General features: G+C 38.1%; 1 protein-coding gene across 2 annotated transcripts in view; it reads right to left on the bottom strand.

Annotated features, from left to right (window-relative positions):
• The window catches only part of LOC124713568 (WD repeat-containing protein 11-like), a 202,574-nt gene that overhangs the window by 34,865 nt on the left and 143,952 nt on the right, over window positions 1–23,757 (bottom strand). For both annotated transcript variants that reach the window (XM_047242957.1, XM_047242956.1), the window contains exon 17: window positions 13,014–13,185. In XM_047242957.1, the coding sequence (XP_047098913.1) occupies window positions 13,014–13,185 (172 nt within the window). The remainder of the gene's footprint in view (window positions 1–13,013; window positions 13,186–23,757) is intronic.

The following is a 23,757-nucleotide window of genomic DNA, read 5'->3' as shown; positions in this document are numbered from 1 at the left end:
TAAGTGATTGGTCTGTTTCATAAACCTACAAACTGTTACACCCAGGTACTCGTATGAGTTGACTGATTCCAACTGTGACTCATTGATGTTGCAGACATGGGATATTACATATTTTTCCATTTTGTTAAGAGCACAATGTTGCATTTCTGAATATGTAAAGCAGGTTGTCAATCTTAGCACTATGGTGAAATATTATCAAAATCCCAATTAACATTTGTGCAGCTTTTTCAGGCAGTACTTTATTATAGACAACTGCACCACCTGAAAAAAGTCTGGCGTTACTATTAATATTGTTGTAAGGTCATTATCTCTTCGTATATTTCGTCCACGACTGCATCTTCTTCTTTGGATGTTGGCATGTATATTTGTACTATCACAGTGTCCTTTGGTTTAGTTTCAAGTCTGAGTAGTATTGTTCGAGAGCTATATTGCACATATCCCTTGATACGTGAGCCATAGTTTTCCCTCAAAATTATTTGAACTCCTCCCATTCCTGATCGATCTTCGTCAGTTCCGGTGTGAATGACTCTGTATTCTCCAGACCAGAAATCACATGGTTGGGGCCATCTCATCTCTGATATGCCTAGGATATCGATTTCCAGCCATTCCATTTCAAGTTTTACATTTTCTGGCTTGCTACGCTGAAGCAGTGTTCTTGCATTCCAAGTGGCTATGTTCAAAACAGGGATTCTTTTCCTTCACGTTGTCTGTATCTTTTGCAGTCCCCACCCCGAGATCCGATTGGGGGACTATTTTATCTCCAGAAAATTTTACAGAAGATACTGACATGGTTTACTGCTAATGCTTGAGATAACTGTAGTTCTTTAATGTGGTGGTTTCCCATTGCCTTCCAAATCCTATGCCAAAATATATGAAGAAATAAGTAATGCGATGAGAAATGTTAAGGGGGACGAAAACCTGATTGCCATGGGGGACTGGAACACGACTGTGGGTGAAGAACAGGAGGAAGGAACTGTTGGCAAATATGGACTTGGAAGAAGAAATGAAAGAGGAGATCGACTAATTGAGTTCTGCTCGAGGCACCAATTAGTTGTTGCAAACACACTTTTTCAACATCACAAATGAACAAGATACTCATGGAAGGCCCCACGAGACCTGAGGAGACAACAGATTGATCACATTCTAGTGAAAGCACGTTTTAGGAACCATATAAAAGATTGCAGGAGCTATCCATCTGCAGCCACAGGCAGTGATCATAACCTGGTTCTGATGAAAAGTTCACCGAGATTCAAACGTTTGAAGAAGAAGCCAGTAAAATTTAAATGGGAACTAGAAAAAAGGAAAACTGAGGGACTGGCAAAGTGCTATGCTCATGAAACAACCTAGCTACAAATTTTCAACATGGTGAAGTAAATGAAGACTGGGATCAAATTAAATCTGGTATATATAAAGCAGCAGAAAAGATAGTTGGAAGAACTGAACTCAAAAACAAGAGGAATTGGATTACAGCAGATATTACTGATCTTATAGAAAACAGGAGATTATACAAAAATGCAACTGATAAACAAGGAAAAGCTGAATACAGAAGACTACAGAATTTAGTTAATAGAGAAGCTAGGAAAGCAAAAGAAAATTTTCTTGAAGAAATGTGCAGGGAAGTGGAAGAAAATATGCAAAACGGAAGAACTGATTTAGCCTACAGAACAGCAAATCAGCTTTTTAACAAATGTAAAACAACACTCTTGGGCACAATAGAAAATAAAAAGGGGAAAATGCTGTTTGAGGAAGACATGGTGAAGAGATGGAAAGAATATATAGAGGAGTTGTATGCCAGAACATCTCTTTTGGAGGAAGTAATAGGAAGAGAAGAACAAGTAGATGAACATGACAAGGGAGATGACATTCTGCAAGAAGAATTCGACAGAGCTCTAAAAGAACTACAGGACAACAAAGCAACAGGTATTGATGACATCCATGCAGAACTAATAAAGAATGCTGGCGACAGCATGAAAATGATGCTGCTTAAACTTATTAGGTCCATCTATAACACAGGAGAAATACCAACAGACTTCCAGAAATGTATCATTGTTCCTATACCAAAGAAGGCAGCAGCTACAAAATTTGAACAGTACCGAACTCTAAGCCTAATATCACACGCATAAAAAATTCTCACAAAAATAGTTCTGAAGAGAATTGAAGAGAAGGTGGAAGATATTCTGAGTGAAGATCAGTTTGATTTCAGAAGGGGATTGGAAAAAAGAGAAGCGACTCTGGCACTGAGACTAGTTATCGAAAAGCAATTACAGAAAAATAAACCAACTTATACTGTCTTAGTAGACATGGAGAGGGCATTTGATAATATTATCTGGCAAGAGATGTTCAGACTGCTGAGGAAAAGTGGAATAAAGTACAAAGACATCTGTGTGATACTCAGTTTCTGTAAGAATGAGGTGGCAGTGATTAGGAACTGTCACCAAGAACAAGAAGCAAATATTAGAAAAGGAGTATGACAAGGATGTGTTCTCTTTCCTCTTATTTTCAATGCTTACATCCAGGAAGCTATAGACCAAGTTCGAGAAACTACTGAGGTGGGGATCAAAATTAATGGGCAGAAGATAGACATGCTACGTTATGCAGATTATATTGCTATAGTCACGGAGACAAAAGAAGATCTAGAGGAAGTCCTCAGAACAATGGAAAAAATTCTATGGAATCAGTATGGAATGAGAATAAACAAGAAAAAGACTAAAGTGATGGTATGCAGTACAGGAGCAGAATATGAACCTCTGAGAATGAGAATTGGAAGAGAGGAGCTGGAAGTGATAGAGGAATTTACTTACCTGGGAAGCAAAATCACAGGGGATGGTAGAAGCCAGAAAGAAACTGTGAGCAGAATACAAAAGGCTAAAATTGAGTTTAATCGGAGAAGGAACTTACTCACCAGCAACAACATCAATCTGAAAATAAGGAATCATATCATGAAAGGTTTGGTTTGGAGTGTGGCCCTATACAGATGTGAAACTTGGACAATTGGAAGAGAGGAGAGAAGACGGCTAGAGGCCCTGGAGATTGGTGCTATAGAAGGATAATGAAGATCAGCTGGAGAGACAAAGCAACAAATGAAGAGGTGCTTAGAAGAGTACAGGAAACCAGATGTCTGTGAGGCACATCCAAACAAGAGGAGACAAACTTGTATGGCACATCCTACAACACAACAACATCATTGGAACAATAGAAGAAGGAGCTATTGAGGAAAGGAATCGGCGGGGGCGACCAAGGATATCATACATGGAACAGATCATGAATGACGTTGGATGTAACACATACGTGGAAATGAAGAGGAAAGCAGACAGAAGAGAAGAATGGCACTCTACTGCAAACCAACCTCAGGGTTGAAAAAAAAAAGAAAGAAAGAAAGGTCATTATATACAACATGAACACCAAGGATACCAACACAATTCCCTGAGGCACACCTGAAATTATTTCTACTTCTATTACTTAGATTAGATTAGTACTTGTTTCGTAGATCATGAATATGACACTTCGTAATGATGTGGAACGTGTCAGATTAATAAAAGGTGTCTACACAAGATACTACAGTACACAAAATATTACATGACACTTAATACTTTTAATTGTTGTTTATTTTTTTCCCCATAGTAACTGTTTCACTTTTTGTGCTCCTGTACAGAAAATTCATTTCCTTACTATATAATTTAAATATGTTGTCCTCTGCATATTTATAGCAAGACAGTGATATTCATTCTTTACTCTCTGGACTTTCAATTGTCTTCCTCTCCACAGATACGTGGCATTCCCAATGATCAGTTCTGATTCATCAAGTCATTAATCTAAGCACTTCCCAGTAAATATCTGTGTCATGTACTTAGTGGCCATTTTAAAGAAATGTAGCTCAACATCATATTACTATGACAAAAAAGAAAACAAACATATTTGGACTGTTATTAAATGCATGATGATCAAGCAATGAATGCAGTGCTCAGATTAAAACACAAGGAACAGAAAATCTTTTCTTCCATTATTTATTTATCCCAACTTATCTCCCTCACTTTATGTTCACAGAACACTCTGCTAAACAAATCAATGTTCTCGTGCTCAGAAAGAAATATTTTATTTTAGTCAAAGTCAAGTGCAAAAATAACATTCATTCATATATTCCCCTTATATACTCTACTTCTCCAAGGCATGAGACATTCAAGATAAGATACTGTATCCTAACAGATCTTCAGTCCAGTCACAAATTTTGCTTGATGTTCCATACAATCGTACTTTTGATAACAAGTGTAGGTGTGGGTGGTGCTGTGTCAAATGCTTTCCGGAAATCTAGAGATGCCATATCTACCTTACTGCCTTGATCCGTTCCTTTCAGGATGTCATGTAGGAAACTGCAAGTTAGGATTGAAATTTTGTAATTCATGCTGGCTTGCATTCTACTTGAGGTAACTCATTATGTTTGAGCTTATAATATGTTCCAAGATTCTACAACAAATCCATGTCAAAGATATTGGCCAATAGCTTTGTGGTGCATTCCTGCTATCCTTCTTATAGACTGTGTGACCTTTGATTTCCTCCAATTACTAAGCATGGTTATTTGTTCAAGGGATCTAAGATAGATTATGGTTAAAAGAAGAGCTAACTCACCTGCTAATAGGTACAGAATGTGACAGGGATTCACTGGGCTATGGAGCTTGGTTCAAACTTCTCAATTTCAGCTGTTTCTCAACCCTACTTACACTAATACCTGTATTATTCATGTTTGTGTGGTGTGATAAATATATTGGATACTACTTTGCTAAGTAACATCTGAAAATGGAGTTCAGAATTTCTGCTTTTGCTTTGCTACCCTCCTGCTTCACTATTCCTGTCTTGTCCTTGAGTCTCTAGACAATTAACTTTGGTACAGGCATTATCCTTTACACATACAACCAGCATTGCTTTGGGTTTTGTGGCATCTTTCTATAAGATTCTACTGCGGCAGTCATTGAAAGCATTAGACATTTCCCTCTTGACAGTCAAACATGTTTCATTCAGCATAGCTGTGTCTATGGCCCTACGGTTTGTCCCACACAAACAATCAATCACTTCGTAGAGTACATGTGTGTGGGGAAAATTGCAGAGATTGGTCACTGATCATACGGAAATCCCAGGCAATTTGATGAATCACACATACGATTTGTGCATGTAACATGGTTGCCTGTCTGGTTAGCAGTGATGTATGGCAATATGGCTTCTCGGTTGCAACTTGTTTGTCTAGTTATTAAGCATGGTTGTGTAGTTTGGTATTGTTTTGCTTTGCCCATGTTGAGAAAGAACTTAACTTTAGAATTTTAGTTATTCAGGGACCATGGAGCACTTCAAGAACAGAAGATGAACACTCAGATTTTGCAGTGATTAGCATTTTGAAGCTTGTGTTGTAGAAGTAGAATTTAGGGGAAGTTCATAGCAACAATCATGATACAATGGGCACCACCTGATGATTTTGAATTATTTATGAAACAATATTATTGATGTTTTTAACTTCTAAACACAATGACATACCATAATAACAAGTGGATATTTTAACACAAAAGTTCAGTGCAAATCTATATTACACACTCAAGTATCTTTAGTAGCTTGTAACTTCATGTAATCTAACACTCCCTCATATATATCTTGTGTGTGTGTGTGTGTGTGTGTGTGTGTGTGTGTGTGTGTGTTTTAGGAGGTGAGTAAATTTGAACTGTCTGTTTGCAATTGCATAGTTGTGATTTATCACTTACTTTCATTTTTCTATTATTTTCATGCATCTATATTTGGGTCTTCTGTATTGACATCTGCTTACATATTTAACAAGCCACTGTACGGTGTTTGTTAGAGCGGACCTTGTACCACAACCAGTCATTTCCTTTCGTGTTCCATTCACAGATAGAGCGAGGGAAAAGCAATTGTCTATATGCCTCTGTATAAGCCCTAATTTCTTGTATCTCACCTTCGTGGTCCCTACGCGAAATGAGTGTGGTGGCAGTGGGATAGTTCTGCTGTCACCTTCAAATGCTGGTTTTTCAAACTTTCTCAGTAGTGTTCTTCAAAATGAATGCCTTGTTTCCTCCAGGGATTCCCACTTGAGCTCCTGAGGCATATCCATAACACTTGCGCAGTAACAAATCTAGCAGCTCACATCTGAATTGCTTTGATATCTTCTTCTACTCCAACCTGGTGCAGATCACAAACATTCAAGCAGTACTCAAGAATAGGCTCAGTAGTGTCCTATATATAGTCTCCTTTACAGATGAACTACACTTTCGCAAAATTGTCCCAATAAATAGAAGCCAACAATTTGCCTACCTAACACAATCTCACATGCTTGTTCCATTTCATATCGCTTTTCAACGTTATGCCCAGATATTTAAATGGTGTGACTATGTCAAGCAGGACACTACTAATGCCGTATCTGAACATCAAGGGTTTGTTTTTCCTACTCATCCACATTAAATTACATTTTTCTACATCAAGAGCCAGCTGTCATTCACCACATCAACTAAAAATTTTGTCTCGGTCGTCTTGTATCAACATACAGTCACTTATTTACAACACATTCCTGTACACCACAGCATCATCAGCAAACAACCGAAGCTTGCTCCCTGCCCTGTCTGTCAGATCTTTTATCAACATAGAAAATAGCAACAGTCCTATCACTCTTCCCTGGGCACTCCTGAGTTATCCCTGTCTCCAATGAACAACCACCATTGAGAACAATATACTGGGTTCTATTATTTAAGAAGTCTTTGAGCCAGTCACATATCTGTGAGCCTATTCTGTATGCAAGTGTCTGGATTCTCCCTCATACAGTTTATAACAAGGGTTATGGTAATCAGGAGTGCTGCTATTTACAATATTTCTATACAAACATCTGCACTGCAAAACAAACAGTAAATACTAGCAGCTAAAACGTAAAACCAATTAATGAAAAAGCAACCAAAGACTGACAAGTGCTAAAGAACAGTATTAAACACTGGAAAGATGTACACAATCCATTTGGTGTCAGTGAAAAATTTAATAAAGTCTGTACTACAAAGTAAGCAACATTTCCCAAGAAAAGCATTTCAAAACAAGTTTAATAAATTGAAATTCCCATTTCTTTTAATTTGCATTTTGCAAGTATCTGTGGGAAAAGCGAGATCAACTGCAACAGTCATTGAACTTACAAGTTTACCTTCCATAGCAGAACTTCTTAATACAGTGGGGTTCATAGTTCTGGTTGAAACTGCTTGACAAATCACTCGTGTGTGGCGGGGTCGAGCTGGGTGACCAACTGCAGTGATATTGTATGTGACCCATCAGTGTGATCCACTGCTCATGTGTAGGGCCCTTTAAAGTGACTGGATATCATGGAGGATGATTCCCAATATGAGCTGTTCTACCAGGAACATATTTATCAAGTTAACATGAATAATAGCCAGCTACACTGTTACATAAATTGTTTATGTTTTATATTATTTACGATGAGCCTATTTCAGCATATTGCAATCGTCAGGTACTCTGTAAACACATAAGTAAGAGATGGTCTTAATATAATGGCCTTGTAGCTATGATACGAAAAGCTACAATACATCATTGGGTGTTTTTATCTTACATGCAACATCATTGCTGTCATATCTTGTGTTTTTTAGAATTATTACTTTCTCCTAGGTGTGTACTGGAGATGTATCGAATTTTACTTGGTTTCCATGTATGTTACTTTTCTGACAGCTTGGATGACAACAGATCAGTGATATTACATGTATACATAGATACCATTATAAATAAGTGATGTGTGAAATTAAATTATTTTTATTATAAAAAAACAGGACATGACGAACATTGTTACATGTAAGGTAAAAACACCCAATGATATATTATATCGTTTCAGATCACTGCTTCAAGACCATTATATTATGACCATCGCTTACTTATGTATTTACAGAGCACCTAACGATGGCAATATCCAGAAATGGGTTCATCGTGAATGATATAAAACAGACATTTTACATAGCAGTGTAGCTGGCTATTATTCATATTCATATTGATTATGTCATTAAAAGACATATTTTGCACTGCAGGCCCCAATGAACAGAAGTTTGTTAAAAAGTTGTTGGTCAATTAGTCTTTTAAACCTGAGGCTCAGTTGTTCTTCATGCTCCTCACCACAACTAAATGTTTCGAGTTACTTATTAAGATATGACACTGGTGACTGTTTACCTCGTTTTCTGAACACACAAATCCTCCTTCCAGTTGCCCTTTGTAATTTGGTAATCATTGTTACTACATCAGCCTCACGATCACTGCTACCACTTTCTATGTCGACATCCTTAAAAAGAGATCAGTTTGATTTGTTACCATTAGATTCTTTATAGTTCCATCATGAGTGGGATTCCAAAATGTTTGTTCTAGGTAGTTCTCAGAGAAAGAATTTAGTAATGTTTAGTAAGATGTCTTTTCATGCCAAACACTTATAAAACTGCAATTTTCCCAATTGATTGTTCAATGATTTAAGTCATCTCCAATGATGACAGTATTATTAGAGAACTTATGTAATAGTGAAGTGAGGTCTTCTCTAAGGTTTACTGCTACATCTTGAGGCGAGTGTGGTGGTTGATACAAGGGTCTGACTAAGTTCATGTTCACCATTGACACTGAGTCTTTACCAACCAATCTCACATGCAGCTTCAATTTCTATCCCTGTGGATTTCTAACTCTCCATTTACCATTAGCCTATCCTTTCAATACACAATCTTCAATGTGCAGTGCACATCTGAACCATTTAGGGGGACCCTATAGTACTCAACTCCATGGCACAAGTTTCACAATTTATAGTCTAGTTTGTCACACAGCCTTTGAACACTCTGATTCAAGCCTTTCACTCACCTCAAAACTCACGGGACCACAATCAGTTCTGGGGACAATGTTACATATTACAAACTTTGTTGAACATCTGTGAGCATGTCTGGCCTTCCAAACTGCCTCTACCAGTTGTTTGAATGATCCAAGTATGACCCAGAGCCCAGACAACATGCATAGTTCATTCGAGAGATAAGAACAATTCCATCTTTTGCAACTCAATGTTTATTTTGTTTTTAACCTAAAAGATTTTGCCTATTCATACTAGTTATCATGACTGGTCTCTCACACAAAGGAAATTATTTAGTAATACATATGTTGTTAAGAGATCTGTACACTGAAATTGTCTGTTTACCATTTTATGGTCATGATTTATCACTTACTTTCACTTTTCTATAATTTTCAAGTGTCCATATTTTGATCTTTATAGGCCCTGGAAGCATTTCATACAGGTTCCCAACTGATATTATATATTATTTATACATTTCATCATACACAATTGTTGCTAAAATAATCACATAGGTTTCTGTGGCCAGAGCCAGTTGACATGAAAGTTTTTGAGTCTGGTACCATGTCACAACGTAAAAAAAGAAAAGAAACTACTGGAGAAACCATCATTTCACCCATGGTTACAGTGGCTTTCTTCTGAGTATACTGGTCAAATTAAACATTAAAACAATAGATCCTCATGAAGACCACTGTAACTATGGCCGAAATGTTCGTTTCTAAAATACAGTTTTTTAGAAGAGCGTGCTGAAAAGTAACGCCTCTGAATTTTTTATGTGAAAATTCTTACAGCTTTTTAAATAAAACAAATGTTATTAACAATCTGCATCTTTATTCTTCAAGTCTACATATTTGCAGCCCTCTGTCACTAGAAGCTTCCAAATTGTACTGTATAACATGGCAGTGTGTAACGTAACTATGTTGAAGCGTAAGGAACAACATGTTTTAATCACATTTTAAATCTGAATAGTGTGTGTGTGTGTGTGTGTGTGTGTGTGTGTGTGTGTGTGTGTGTGTGTGTGGAGGGGGGGCTGGGTTTTGAGTTTCTTCTTATTTATTACTTCTTAATTTTTAAATAACTTTTTTGTAATTGCATCTCATATGAACAATGCTACATCAAGAGGGCAAGGTCATGTGAAACGTGCAACAGGAAAAATTATGTCTTAGAAGTTTTCTGAGTATAGTACCCCATCTTAATGTACGATTGTGTACTGAAAAGTAATGTATCTGAATTTTTTACATGAAAACTCTTAAACCTTTTTAAATAAACAAATGCTATTAATATTTTACATCTTTCTTCTTCATGTCTACAAATTTATTTCTCAACATAGTCACTCTGGTGACGAACACATTTTTTTCAATGAGAGACCAGTTTGTTGATACCATCACTTTTGCTTCTCCTTCCCCACTCCAATACCCCACTCCACTACCACTCTGTATAGCTTCCATACCACTTCAGTCAAGCCCATAGCAAGTGAGCTAGGTTGTATGCAGTATGTAACATGGAAGGTTATGTGTAGTGCACAGTATAAATTTGATATACTACAAAATTGAAAACTTGTACTGTGTGCATCTGTTGATTACAGAAGACACAATGGCCACATGAAACAAACAAAAAAATGAAAGTACGTGATAAAGAGATACACAATTGAAATTTGCTGTGAGGAAAAACTATAGATCTCCTAATATATGTGTATAATTAAATAATTTTGTTTCTATTACCAACAACTGATGATACCTGGTTCAAAGAGGTGACACACATTCAGTTAAAAACAAGATAAACATTCAGTTGTAAAAGATGGGATTATTCTTATGTTCACAGCAAACTCAGTTAAGCTGGTTTACATGTTAGCTGTACGAAAAATACATTGGACAATCTTTTTTTTTATAATAAAAAATAACACCTAACTGACACCAAATGTCTATTAGAGTTAAACATCATTTGTGACAAAATCGCTGGCACTAAAGGAGGGAATAAGTTGCAACATTAAGCACATGTAGGTGCTAATTGGCTGCCTTGAGCTGGTAGGAGGTAAGGTGAATTTGCTTGTGGGGGCCTGGGGCTCAGGGCACCATGTGGCCACCACGTAAGGAAAATCCTGGGATGGGGAATTTGGACACTGCATTGATTGTTTAAGAGGGCTGGCTATGCTTCAAGCAATGGGCTAGTGTCAGTCAAACTGAAAGATGGTTTCTTAGAGCACTTGACACTCAGTCAAGTATTAATGAAAATCTTAACCCATCTGCAATCTCAGAAAAATGAGGTGTATCCAATGACACAACAATATTTTCAATAACTACAGAAGTTCATATTTCACAGTGAATAAACATTTTCACAATGAATCTCTAAATTAACAACTTTTACATTCATGTTTTTTCAACGCACAATATCTCAGATGATAGCACCGCACTATAGCTATCATCTCTGAAAACTACATACTCGTATCTATTTTATTTCTGGATTTATTACATTTTATATATCTTTTCATTATCCAAATGTTTGTCAGGATATTTCATCCTTCCCAAATACGCAGCAAATTAATACTGCATGAATACCTCATATTTTGGCATACTTGTGTATTTATTTAATGAAAAGTTCACTATTTGTCCAGTGGCTATTTAAATATTAATTAAAACTGATAAAACAAAATCACTGTACTTTAAGAAGTGGTCAGTCCCACGTGTTAGCTGATACCACACTAGTAAAAGTGTGCCAAAAGATGCTTCTGACAAGCATGCCTAAATAATTGCTTAATAATATTTAACAACAATCTATTATAGTGAGTGCACTTGTGAAAAAATACAGGCTTTTTTTATTTATGGTTAAACCTCTATATTTATTGGGAATGGTCTGAGTGTGACCACATTTTTGTAACATTTCTTTATTCAAATATTGTTGTACTATATTAGTTTAGTCCAGAAGCGATCAAGATGATCAAATAATGTTTGTAGAACTTAAAAACGATGTATTTTTGGTGGGGACAGGCTTCAGCCAATGGAAAAGCATATCATAGCAGAACACTAAGAAAGTTAACTGGAGACTGGGAATTTTTCAAATCAAGATCTAGGGGAAGTGTTTCTAGACACTTCATTACATTTGTGCTTGAAAGATGCCGACCTACCTGTGGTAACAAGCAGTTCGATTGTGGAGGTGTTTGATTCTCGGCGGTGAACAGCCGCTGCCTTACATTAACTTCTGAAGGGACTTTATAATTGAAGTGATCTGGATATGCTTCAGAGTAGGACTGTAACCTTTTCCACTCGTATTACAGTACTGAGGATAGACAGATTATGAGTTGTTATTCTTTGTGATAATTTGTAAATTATGATGTTAAACTTCGAACTGTTTTGAGCTGGTGAATATTTTGTGTATTGTGATTATGAAATGGACTTAGTTTTCAAGTACATTTGATGACCATTTAGTTTGGTATTTTGCTACCATTCTCACAATGCTCTCAATGTAACTTTACTGCATTTGATAATGGTATCATCTGTCTCTATTTCAACTATATATAATAAGAGATATCCTTCCTTGAATAAACATTATTCAACATAATTCTATGTCATCTACACCAATTATAGACATTAGAACAGAACCCTTGCCATTAAATTATTCATTAATTTTTATTTTGTATTTCAGTGTATTTTATTAACTCACAATTCTAACCAATGCATAGACTATTTTACTGCAAGATCACAGCTACAGGTTATTATTTACAGCTAATTAGCTGGGGAGCATGAAAGCAGATGTACATGGCTCAACCTTATGACTACATCAAGCTATTCTTATTAAACAGAGCCGTGCATTGCCCAAGTACCTGAAGTACGAGTAGCCACAGGCAAAGGCGCAACTGGTTTGCTTATTTGGAATGCTGTTTAGAAGAGCAGCTACACTAGCAGTAACCATTAGGTACTATCTCAAAGCTTACTGGTAAGGTCTGCATCACAATCCCATAACATCTGCTCATGCTCCTTCTCAGCTCTCTCTGTTTTACTGTTAGATTTCCACTCTCATTGTGTGCCCCTTCTAATGGAATGAAGTCTGAGTCTAAGCACATTTCTGTTTTTGCTTAATCTTTGTTCTGTTATAAGTTTTGGAGGTTAGTGACACATTAGTTTCCTGTTTTACTTATAATCTAGAAGAATACATACATAAATACATTACATACCTTCAAATTCATAATCAATAAGAGGCGATGAACTAGATGTCAATGTCATGTCCATTACACGCAAACATCCATCTTGTGTAGCTAATACAGGCTTGTCAGATGCTGCCCAGTCAATGTCAACAATTTTTACCATGTCTTTTGGGCATTTTAATTGTGAAATACGCTCATAGTGCTAAAAATAAATAAATAAATCAAAATCTACTAAACTATTAATTTATGAATTTCTATTACTGTAATGTGTAAAAAGTGGTGGGTGATCAGCAAGTAGCTATATTTAAAGATAATTTGTTGTGTAAATACAAAATTCCTCATTCCAAATCATTGCAATTTGTTATGCAAATGATTCATGGAACATAAAGCTAACTAACAATAACTTTAATTTATATAAAAAGACCTAATATCATCACACTTTTAAACAGGACAATTTTCGAAAAGACAGAATATTGGAGCACACTGTTTGGTTAATATGAATGCCAATTGTTGTAGGTGTACTGGGGAAAGAAAGGCGAGACATCTACAACAATGCAAAAATTATATTGAAAGGGATGATACACATATTACAAAACACACAAAACTCAATGCTGACTGCTTCACAACCTGCACCACCTGGATCCTTCCTACCAACACTTTCCTGTTGTGTCATATATCTCTCATGTTTCTTTTCATTTATGTTGCTTTATGCTTTCCTCTTGGAACTTCATGTTGTATATTTGAGTTTTTTCCTTTTCTATACCTGTCTCATTAAAATCCTTCTGCATCTACTGCCACGTCATCTACTAAGCATGTAAAATATTGAAATGACCGATGGTCACAGAAATCTACATATTTACACCGATCTGACTGTACACAAAGGACAGCTTTATGATCTGTATCTAATTGCTTGAACCAGTGTATTACATTATCTTCCATGTTTGTGAACAGTTGCAGCAAACAGGTGTAATTGTTCGTGTGGCGCGCAAATTATTCTCGGGACTAAGACCTGGCTGAACCCTGAGATAGGAAGGTCTGAAATATTTAGTGAGGGTTGGAACATGTATTGGAAAGACAGATTACACACCGTAGGAGGTGGTGTCTTCATTGCAGGTGACAAAAATATTGCGTCTCTTGAGGTCGAAGTAGAGTGTGATTGTGAAGTTATCTGGGACACGTTTAACAGGGCTAGGAGAAATAAAGTTAATTGTTGGGTGTTACTACCGGCCACCAGGTTCCACCGTGACAGTTTTAGAATCATTCAAAGGGAGTCTACACTCTGTATCACAGAAGTACCTGGATCATGCAATATTAGTCGGAGGCGACTTCAACCTGCCTAGTATAGACTGGGATGTCTATGGATTCATTACAGGTGGTACAGACAAGCCGTCATGTGAATTACTTTTGAAAACATTATTCGAAAACTGTCTTGAGCAGCTAAATTGACAGCCAATGCATAATGGAAATATTTTAGATCTGGCAGCCACGAACAGACCAGACCTCATCGACGGTGTCAGTGTTGAGACAGGGATTAGTGATCATGATGTTGTCATTACGACTATGGTTACAAAAGTTAAAAAGTCAGTCAAGAAGGCTAGAAGTGTGTTATTGCTAGAAAGAGCAGATAAGCAGTTGTTAGCGTCCCACTTAGTAAATGAATCAACTTCATTTACTTCCGATACGATGGACATGGAAGAATTATGGGCAAATTTTAAACACATTGTAAATCACGCATTGGAGAAGTATGTGCCGAAAAAGTGGGTTACAGATGGAAAACACCCACTATGGTTTAACAGCGCAATTCGGAGAATGCTCAGGAAGCAAAGACAGTTGCACTCACGGTACAAGAAAGATTGGGAGAATGAGGACAGGCAAAAGTTATAGAGATTCGTGCTGCTGTAAAAAGAGCGATGCGCGAAGCATACAACCACTACCACCATCATACCTTAGCAAAAGATCTTGCTGAAAACCCAAGGAAATTCTGGTCTTACGTAAAATTGGTAAGCGGGTCGAAGGCTTCCATCCAGTCACTCACTGATCAGTCTGGCCTGGCAACGGAAGACAGCAAAACGAAAGCTGAAATTTTAAATTTAGCATTTGAGAAATCTTTCACACAGGAGGATCGTACAAACGTACCGCCGTTTGAGTCTCATACAGATTCTCGTATGGACAACATAATGATAGACATCCCTGGAGTTGTGAAGCAGCTGAATGGGTTGAAAATAAATAAATCGCAAGGTCCTGATGGGATTCCAATTCGGTTTTACAGAGAGTACTCTACTGCATTGGCTCCTTACTTAGCTTGCATTTATTGCGAATCTCTTGGCCAACATAAAGTCCCGAGCAACTGGAAAAAAGCGCAGGTGATGCCTGTATATAAGAAGGGTAGAAGGACAGATCCTCAAAATTACAGACCAATATCCTTAACATCGGTTTGTTGCAGGATTCTCAAACATATTCTCAGTTTGAATATAATGAATTTCCTTGAGACAGAGAAGTTGCTGTCCATGCATCAGCACGGCTTTAGAAAGCATCGCTCCTGCAAAACGCAACTTGCCCTTTTTTCTCACATGATATCTTGCAAACCGTGGATGAAGGGTATCAGATGGATGCCATATTCCTTGACTTCCGGAAAGCGTTTGACTCGGTGCCCCACTGCAGACTCCCAACTAAGGTATGAGCATATGGGATTGGTTCCCAAATACGTGAGTGGTTTGAAGACTTCTTAAGTAATAGAACCCAGTACGTTGTCCTCGATGGTGAGTGTTCATTGGAGCTGAGGGTATTATCTGGAGTGCCCCAGGGAAGTGTGGTAGGGCCGTTGTTGTTTTCTATCTACATAAATGATCTTGTGGATAGGGTGGGTAGCAATGTGCAGCTCTTTGCTGATGATGCTATGGTGTACGGGAAGGTGTCATTGTTGAATGACTGTAGGAGGATACAAGATGTCTTGGACAGGATTTGTGATTGGTGTAAAGAATGGCAGCTAACTCTAAATATAGATAAAAGTAAATTAATGCAATTAATGCAGATGAATCGGAAAAAGAATCGCGTAATGTTTGAATACTCCATTAGTAGTGTAGCGCTTGACAAAGTCATGTCGATTAAATATTTAGGCGTAACACTGCAGAGCGATATGAAGTGGGACAAGCATGTAATGGCAGTTGTGAGGAAGGCGGATAGTCATCTTCGGTTCATTGGTAGAATTTTGGGAAGATGTGGTTCATCTGTCAAGTAGACTGCTTATAAAACACTAATACAACCTATTCTTGAGTACTGCTCGAGCGTTTGGGATCCCTATCAGGACAGATTGAGGGAGGACATAGAAGCAATTCAGAGGCGGGCTGCTAGATTTGTTACTGGTAGGTTTGATCATCATGCAAGTGTTACGGAAATGCTTCAGGAACTCGGGTGGGAGTCTCTGGAGGAAAGGAGGCATTCTTTTCATCAATCGCTACTGAGGAAATTTAGAGAACCAGCATTTGAGGCTGAATGCAGCACAATTTTACTGCCGCCAACTTATATTTCGCGGAAAGACCACAAAGATAAGATAAGAGAGATTAGGGCTTGTACAGAGGCATATAGGCAGTCATTTTTCCCTCGTTCTGTTTGGGAGTGGAACAGGGGGAGAAGATGCTAGCTGTGGTATGAGGTATCTTCCGCTACGCACCGTATGGTGGATTGCGGAGTATGTATGCAGATGTAGATGAGATATGTGGGGAGGAGGGTAATGGAGATGGTTAATACTCCCCCCCCCCCCCCCCCCCCTCTCTCTCTCTCTCTCTCTCTCTCTCTCTCTCTCTCACACACACACACACACACACACACACACACACACTGTAGAACACAATATCGCAATTCAACATAATCAAAACTGGAAGTCTAATAACATTTCATAAGTTTCTTTGTTGTCCATATAACAATCAGTTTTCAGACATTGTCATAGATTCTAGTTTACATACACAAAGTTTTAGTTAACATATACAAGTGCACACATTGATATAAATAGTGAAGGTCAGAAATAATAATTTTTTTGTTGCAAAAACAAACTTATGCTATATATGCTTGTTTAAAGTAGCTGTCTTGACGTTAGATGGAAGTCTGTTATAAAATTATAAAAGATGGTTCCTACTGTATGTGCACTACAGTCTGCAGCCTTCTATCCAAGAAGGTGCCTGTTATCTAGTCTTCTTCATTTAGCTTCTTCAATGTTTCATATGTAAAAATTGCTACTGCTGTTACAATAAATCTTCTTTTTCTAAAACCATGCTGTAATTGTTAAATAGATTATGTTTGATGAAATATGCCTCAAATTGAGGTAATATTACTTTCTCTAATAATTTTCCAAGCTCTGAAAATAATGATATTGCCCTATAATTTTTCATGTCAGTTTTTATTCCCTTCTTATACACCAGTAGAATTTCAGCAATTTTCAAAAGATCAGGGAATTCTCCATGACAGAGCGTGAGCCTGATATTTATTAAATGTGTCAGAGGCTTAACTAATTCTCCTCTGCATTCCTGTAACAGCTTAGATGAAATGTCATCCCAGCCAGAAGACATTTTAGCTTGAAGTTTTGAAACGGTTGCTAGGAGATCCCTCTCAGTAATGCAATGAATGAAAAAAGATTGGATAGTCTTTGTAACATTTAAATTCGGTGTTTCATTTTTGCCAATTTTATTAAACATCTGTATGAATTTCTCACACACTTCTTTTGGGTCATTTGTTATACTGTCATTTTCTTTTAATGTTATGCTGGAGTGTTCAAGAGAATGCTGTTTCCCACATTTTTTATACATTATTTTCTGGGCTGTTGTACTAACACAGGTTGAGTTGCTTATTTTATAGGCATATTACTGAACTTTAAGGGTAGTCATTGAATCTCTGTATTTTCTTCTGAGCAGTTTGTATTTTGTTAAATAGTACTGTAACTTAGTATCTCTAAAGAGTGTGTAACAGTCTTTCATGTTCTCTCTCAGTTCAATAATGTCTGGAGGGAAATTCTCAGCTTTGTGATTAATAGCTTTGTTTCCTAGTTTTACTAAAGGACATGTTTCATTTAAAGCAAATCGATGGCTATGAACGTCTTGTTTCAGGGGTCCAAAAATATGGAAATCATATGGGGGGAGATCACAAGACTGTATGGAGGATGCATAACGACTTTCCACTGAGACTTCTACAGTGTACTCAAAAGAACCTCGGCAACATGCGGTTGGGCCCATATGTTGCTAAAATTGTTTCGAGTATGCTGCAGAAGTTTTGCTGGGAAACCCTTAAACATTGTCTATACAGTCCCAATTTCCCTTCATGAGATTTTCATATTTTGGAGTCCTGAAGAAAGACATTCATGACTGTCAATTTTCTTCAGATGAAGAGGTGCATGCCCAGCAACAATTCTGGTTCTGTAGGCAACCGCAAAAGTTTTCCCATTAAAGTATTGACTGTCTTGTCTCACGGTGTGATAAATGTATTCATAGTTATGGCAATTACTTTTGAAATAATAAACAGTTTATTTCGTTTTTCCCATCTATTTTATTTACATTTGACAGTCCCCTATAATATAGTCATAACTGTGCACAATACACTTACAGAAAAAAACTGCAGTACCAAGAAAGAGCCATAAGACAAATGGAAGTTGGTAGGTGTGTTTCTACATCTGAAAGATGATGTCTATTCAGATTTTGTGGCAGTCACATAAGATTGGTGCTAGTAGTGCCACCATAAGGATGCAAATCGGGTTTGCCGGTTGTACAGGGCTATTACAAATGATTGAAGCGATTTCATAAATTCACTGTAGCTCCATTCATCGACATATGGTCACGACACACTACAGATACGTAGAAAAACTCAAAGTTTTGTTCGGCTGAAGCCGCACTTCAGGTTTCTGCCGCCAGAGCGCTCGAGAGCGCAGCGAGACAAAATGGCGACAGGAGCCGAGAAAGCGTATGTCGTGCTTGAAATGCACTCACATCAGTCAGTCATAACAGTGCAATGACACTTCAGGACAAAGTTCAACAAAGATCCGCCAACTGCTAACTCTATTTGGCAATGGTATGCGCAGTTTAAAGCTTCTGGATGCCTCTGTAAAGGGAAATCAACGGGTCGGCCTGCAGTGACCGAAGAAACGGTTGAACACGTGCGGGCAAGTTCCACACGTAGCCCGCGGAAATCGACGAATAAAGCAAGCAGGGAGCTAAATGTACCACAGCCGACGGTTTGGAAAATCTTACGGAAAAGGCTAAAGCAGAAGCCTTACCGTTTACAATTGCTACAAGCCTTGACACCCGATAACAAAGTCAAACGCTTTGAATTTTCGGCGGAGTTGCAACAGCTCATGGAAGAGGATGCGTTCAGTGCAAAACTTGTTTTCAGTGATGAAGCAACATTTTTTCTTAATGGTGAAGTGAACAGACACAATGTGCGTATCTGGGCGGTAGAGAATCCTCACGCATTCGTGCAGCAAATACGCAATTCACCAAAAGTTAACGTGTTTTGTGCAATCTCACGGTTTAAAGTTTATGGCCCCTTTTTCTTCTGCGAAAAAAAAACGTTACAGGACACGTGTATCTGGACATGCTGGAAAATTGGCTCATGCCACAACTGGAGACCGACAGCGCTGACTTCATCTTTCAACAGGATGGTGCTCCACCACACTTCCATCATGATGTTCGGCATTTCTTAAACAGGAGATTGGAAAACCGATGGATCGGTCGTGGTGGAGATCATGATCAGCAATTCATGTAATGGCCTCCACGCTCTCCTGACTTAACACCATGCAATTTCTTTCTGGGGGGTTATGTGAAAGATTCAGTGTTTAAACCTCCTCTACCAAGAAACGTGCCAGAACTGCGAGCTCGCATCAACGATGCTTTCGAACTCATTGATGGGGACATGCTGCGCCGAGTGTGGGAGGAACTTGATTATTGGCTTGATGTCTGCCGAATCACTAAAGGGGCACATATCGAACATTTGTGAATGCCTAAAAAAACTTTTTGAGTTTTTGTATGTGTGTGCAAAGCATTGTGAAAATATCTCAAATAATAAAGTTATTGTGGAGCTGTGAAATCGCTTCAATCATTTGTAATAACCCTGTAACAGTCGTGAACATTAGTTATCTTTGAGATTGGACTTACTGAGTTGATGTTAGTCAGGAATGCCATTACGGCACAAAGACGCCACCTAAACCTCACTAAGTTTGAACAGTGTCATGTGATAGGCCTATAAGAAGCTGTATGTTCCTTCTGTGATACTGCACAAAGACTTAGGAGGAATGTAGCCACTGTAGATGATCACTGGCAGTATTGGTCACGGGGATGTACAGTCACAAGAAGAATGGGCTCCAGATGGCCACATGGCAATACCAAGAGGGAAGACCATAGTGTTCAACATATGGCTGTGGTGCATTATACTGCATCTGCAGCAGCAATTTGAGCAACTGTGGGCACAACAGTGACATACTGAACTATTACAAATCAGTTACTCTGTGATCTCAGAATGTTAACCACTTAAATATGTTACCTACACAAATGTAGACCAAAAATTTCACTACTCTAATTATTTTTTTGTGTCATGATTTTCTTCCATCAGTGTGTGTGTGTGTTTCTGATAGGAGGAATAATGATAAAAATAATAATAATAATAATAATAATAATAAAAGCAGAACCTGGAAAAACAGTGAAAAATTAAGTTTCAGTATAAGTAAAAATGTGTTGGATAAACACATTCATGAACACTTTTATGAACTGATTTTCATGTGTGTTCTTCTCTGCACACATTCTGTTGACCTATCTGGCTTAACTGCTTAGTAAACTCTACATAAATGCTGCATGATGCAATACATTGGACAACTATTGCACAATATAAGAATCTGTGCACTCTCAGTCCGCTCTGAAGTCTGCTACTTACTGGTTTATCGGGCTTTCAATGGAGACACTGAGACACTCTGGCACAGAAGGTATTACAATAAGTTTCCTAGTCACACTCAGTGACATCTTCAACACAGAGAGGTGAAATTTTTATTTTGGCAGGGTTGGTGGGGGTGAGGGATGTAAATGCTATCATTTAAGTGCCACAATCTTTTTAAAAACTAAAAGACAATGGAAGAATGTTGCACCTGCTGATTTTTGTCAGTTGTGAGTTTCCAAGTTTTGTGGAGTCTCACATCTTCTTTCAAATACTTTTAATATAATTCCAATAAAAGCCAGTGCATAAGAATTCATTAGAGAATGAAACACAGCCTGTCTATGTCTGACTGCATATTACACTCTTGATACCACACATTACTTTCACACACATGGCAATTCTGCATAACACATCATCACAACATGCTGGTCCTCTGTTGTGCTGCAGAAAAGTGATTTTTTGTGTGTGTGTGTGTGTGTGTGTGTGTGTGTGTGTGTGTGTGTGTGTGTGTGTGTGTGTTTACTGTAACACAAGGTGTGATTCCTCTTAGCACCCATTTTTATATTGAAATAAGAACTGCAATATTGGAAAAGGCAATAAGGGCAAATAAGGCAGTGCACTGTGCACTGTCCTTATCAATGAATGATGACTGATACTTTTTCACTGTTAAATATTTGATGAGCACTACTAAGACATAGCTTTTCATTACTCACACTGTTAAAAGCATCTACATCTGCATCTACATCCATATTCTGCAAGCCACCTGACGGTGTGTGGCGGAGGGGCCTTCGAGTACCTCTATCGGTTCTCCCTTCTATTCCAGTCTCGTATTGTTCGTGGAAAGAAAGATTGTCGGTATGCCTCTATGTGGGCTCTAATCTCTCTAATTTATCCTCATGGTCTCTTCACGAGATATATGTAGGAGGGAGCAATATACTGCTTGACTCCTCAGTGAAGGTATGTTCTCGAAACTTCAACAAAAGCCCGTAGCGAGCTACTGAGCGTCTCTCCTACAGTCTTCCACTGGAGTTTATCTATTGTCTCCGTAATTATTTCGCGATTACTAAATGATCCTGTAATGAAGCGCGCTGTTCTCCATTGGATCTTCTCTATCTCTTCTATCAGCCCTATCTGGTACGGATCCCACACTGGTGAGCAATATTCAAGCTGTGAGCAAACAAATGTACTTTAAACTACTTTCTTTGTTTTCGGATTGCATTTCCTTAGGATTCTTCCAATGAATCTCAGTCTGGCATCTGTTTTACCGACGATCAACTTTATATGATCATTCCATTTTAAATCTCTTCTAATGCCTACTCCCAGACAATTTATGGAATTAACTGCTTCGGTCCTATGACACTTCCCCTGCGGCACACCTGAAATCACTCTTACTTCGGAAGACTTCTCTCCATTGAGAATGACATGCTGCATTCACACGACAACTTCAGTTTCAGTTGACCTGTAAGGAATACCCTATACCAATTACCACTACAACTCTTCTTTAAGCTGCAGTCACATCTGTACACCTTGCGCCTAGACATCACATTGCCTGTACTTGCCCCACAAGCAAGTAGAGGCAAGTATGCAGTGCATGCTTCTTTCTTAACAAGTGTGCATGAGTTATTCCATTCACACGTATACAGCAGCATTCAGACTACACCAGTGATCAAGCTTCAGTTGTAGGTTAAACACATCTGTAAGAATGGCTGGTGAGCAGCAGGTTTCTTTTGTCAGAGTCAGCCAGGCATACTGGTGATGTGCACCAGTGAGGCTGCAGCATAAACATGTCCCCTACAGGCAGGATGAGGATCACCTAACATTACTTATAAGGCTAATTATACATATTTTATTTATCTTGAAAAACATGTAATGATAATGATGATCGTAAATATGAGAAAACTTCATAGTGAGGAAAAAAGTAACTTGTAAACTTGTTCATTATGAATGCATATTTTTGCTTAACTTGAAGAGCTTGCGAAACGGAGAATTACAAAGTGTGTGAAATGTCAGAATAGTCTGTTGCTTTGATAAATTCAGTTCTATAGATAAGCAAGATGCATTGACAGTGGCTCATAGGGGGAGAGGTTTTTGCAGTATATGGATATGCAAACATAAAAGAAGTGGCTGGTTGCTAATGAAGAAATGTCATACAGTAAATGTCAGGTTACCGATTCCATTTGCAAATAAAAAAGTACTTTATGGATGCATATTTATGCTACAGAATGGAGGTGGCTGTGCTACTAAGGTTTCTAATTATTTCAGAAGTATATTCTCAAATGTAAATAAGGTGATGACCTTTTGTGAAAATTTGATGTGCTGAGTACAGCAGGGTAAGGGTCTCATCATTTACAGTGTCTACATCATCAGTTATTTTAAGCTTGTGTTTTAGACCTAGATAGTCCTGAGAATTGTAACTTGTTTTTCATTACACCTTTTCCAAAATAAAACCTGGACCTACTGCTACCCAAAATATGGGGCCCCATTTCCTTTCTCTTGTCTCTCTACTACATCGCACCACTGATTACTAAGGAAAATATAAAACACAAAGATGCCATACCAACGATGATGAGGTTAGCTCCAACACTCGCAATTCTTGCTACTAGGGGCAATTACCCTAGTTCAAAGTGGAGCAGCAAATGGAGAGAACTGCAGACAGGTGCATGACAGGTGCACTTGTCTTTCACTCTGGGATGGGGAGACTCTTCTGCCTGCACAAGGTGGCCCATGTGCACAAACCAGAGCTGTGCATGCCTTTGTCTCAGTGCATGCACCACCTTGCCTCTTTGTGCAATGACCACATGCACCCACTGCACACAGAAATTTACACAGATGTAAATGAACCTTTAAGAAGACAGGGTGGCACGGTTGGTAA

Source organism: Schistocerca piceifrons, chromosome 1, assembly GCF_021461385.2.
Source record: "Schistocerca piceifrons isolate TAMUIC-IGC-003096 chromosome 1, iqSchPice1.1, whole genome shotgun sequence".
Lineage (NCBI taxonomy): Eukaryota > Metazoa > Arthropoda > Insecta > Orthoptera > Acrididae > Schistocerca > Schistocerca piceifrons.
This window is presented reverse-complemented; position numbering and strand designations above follow the sequence as displayed.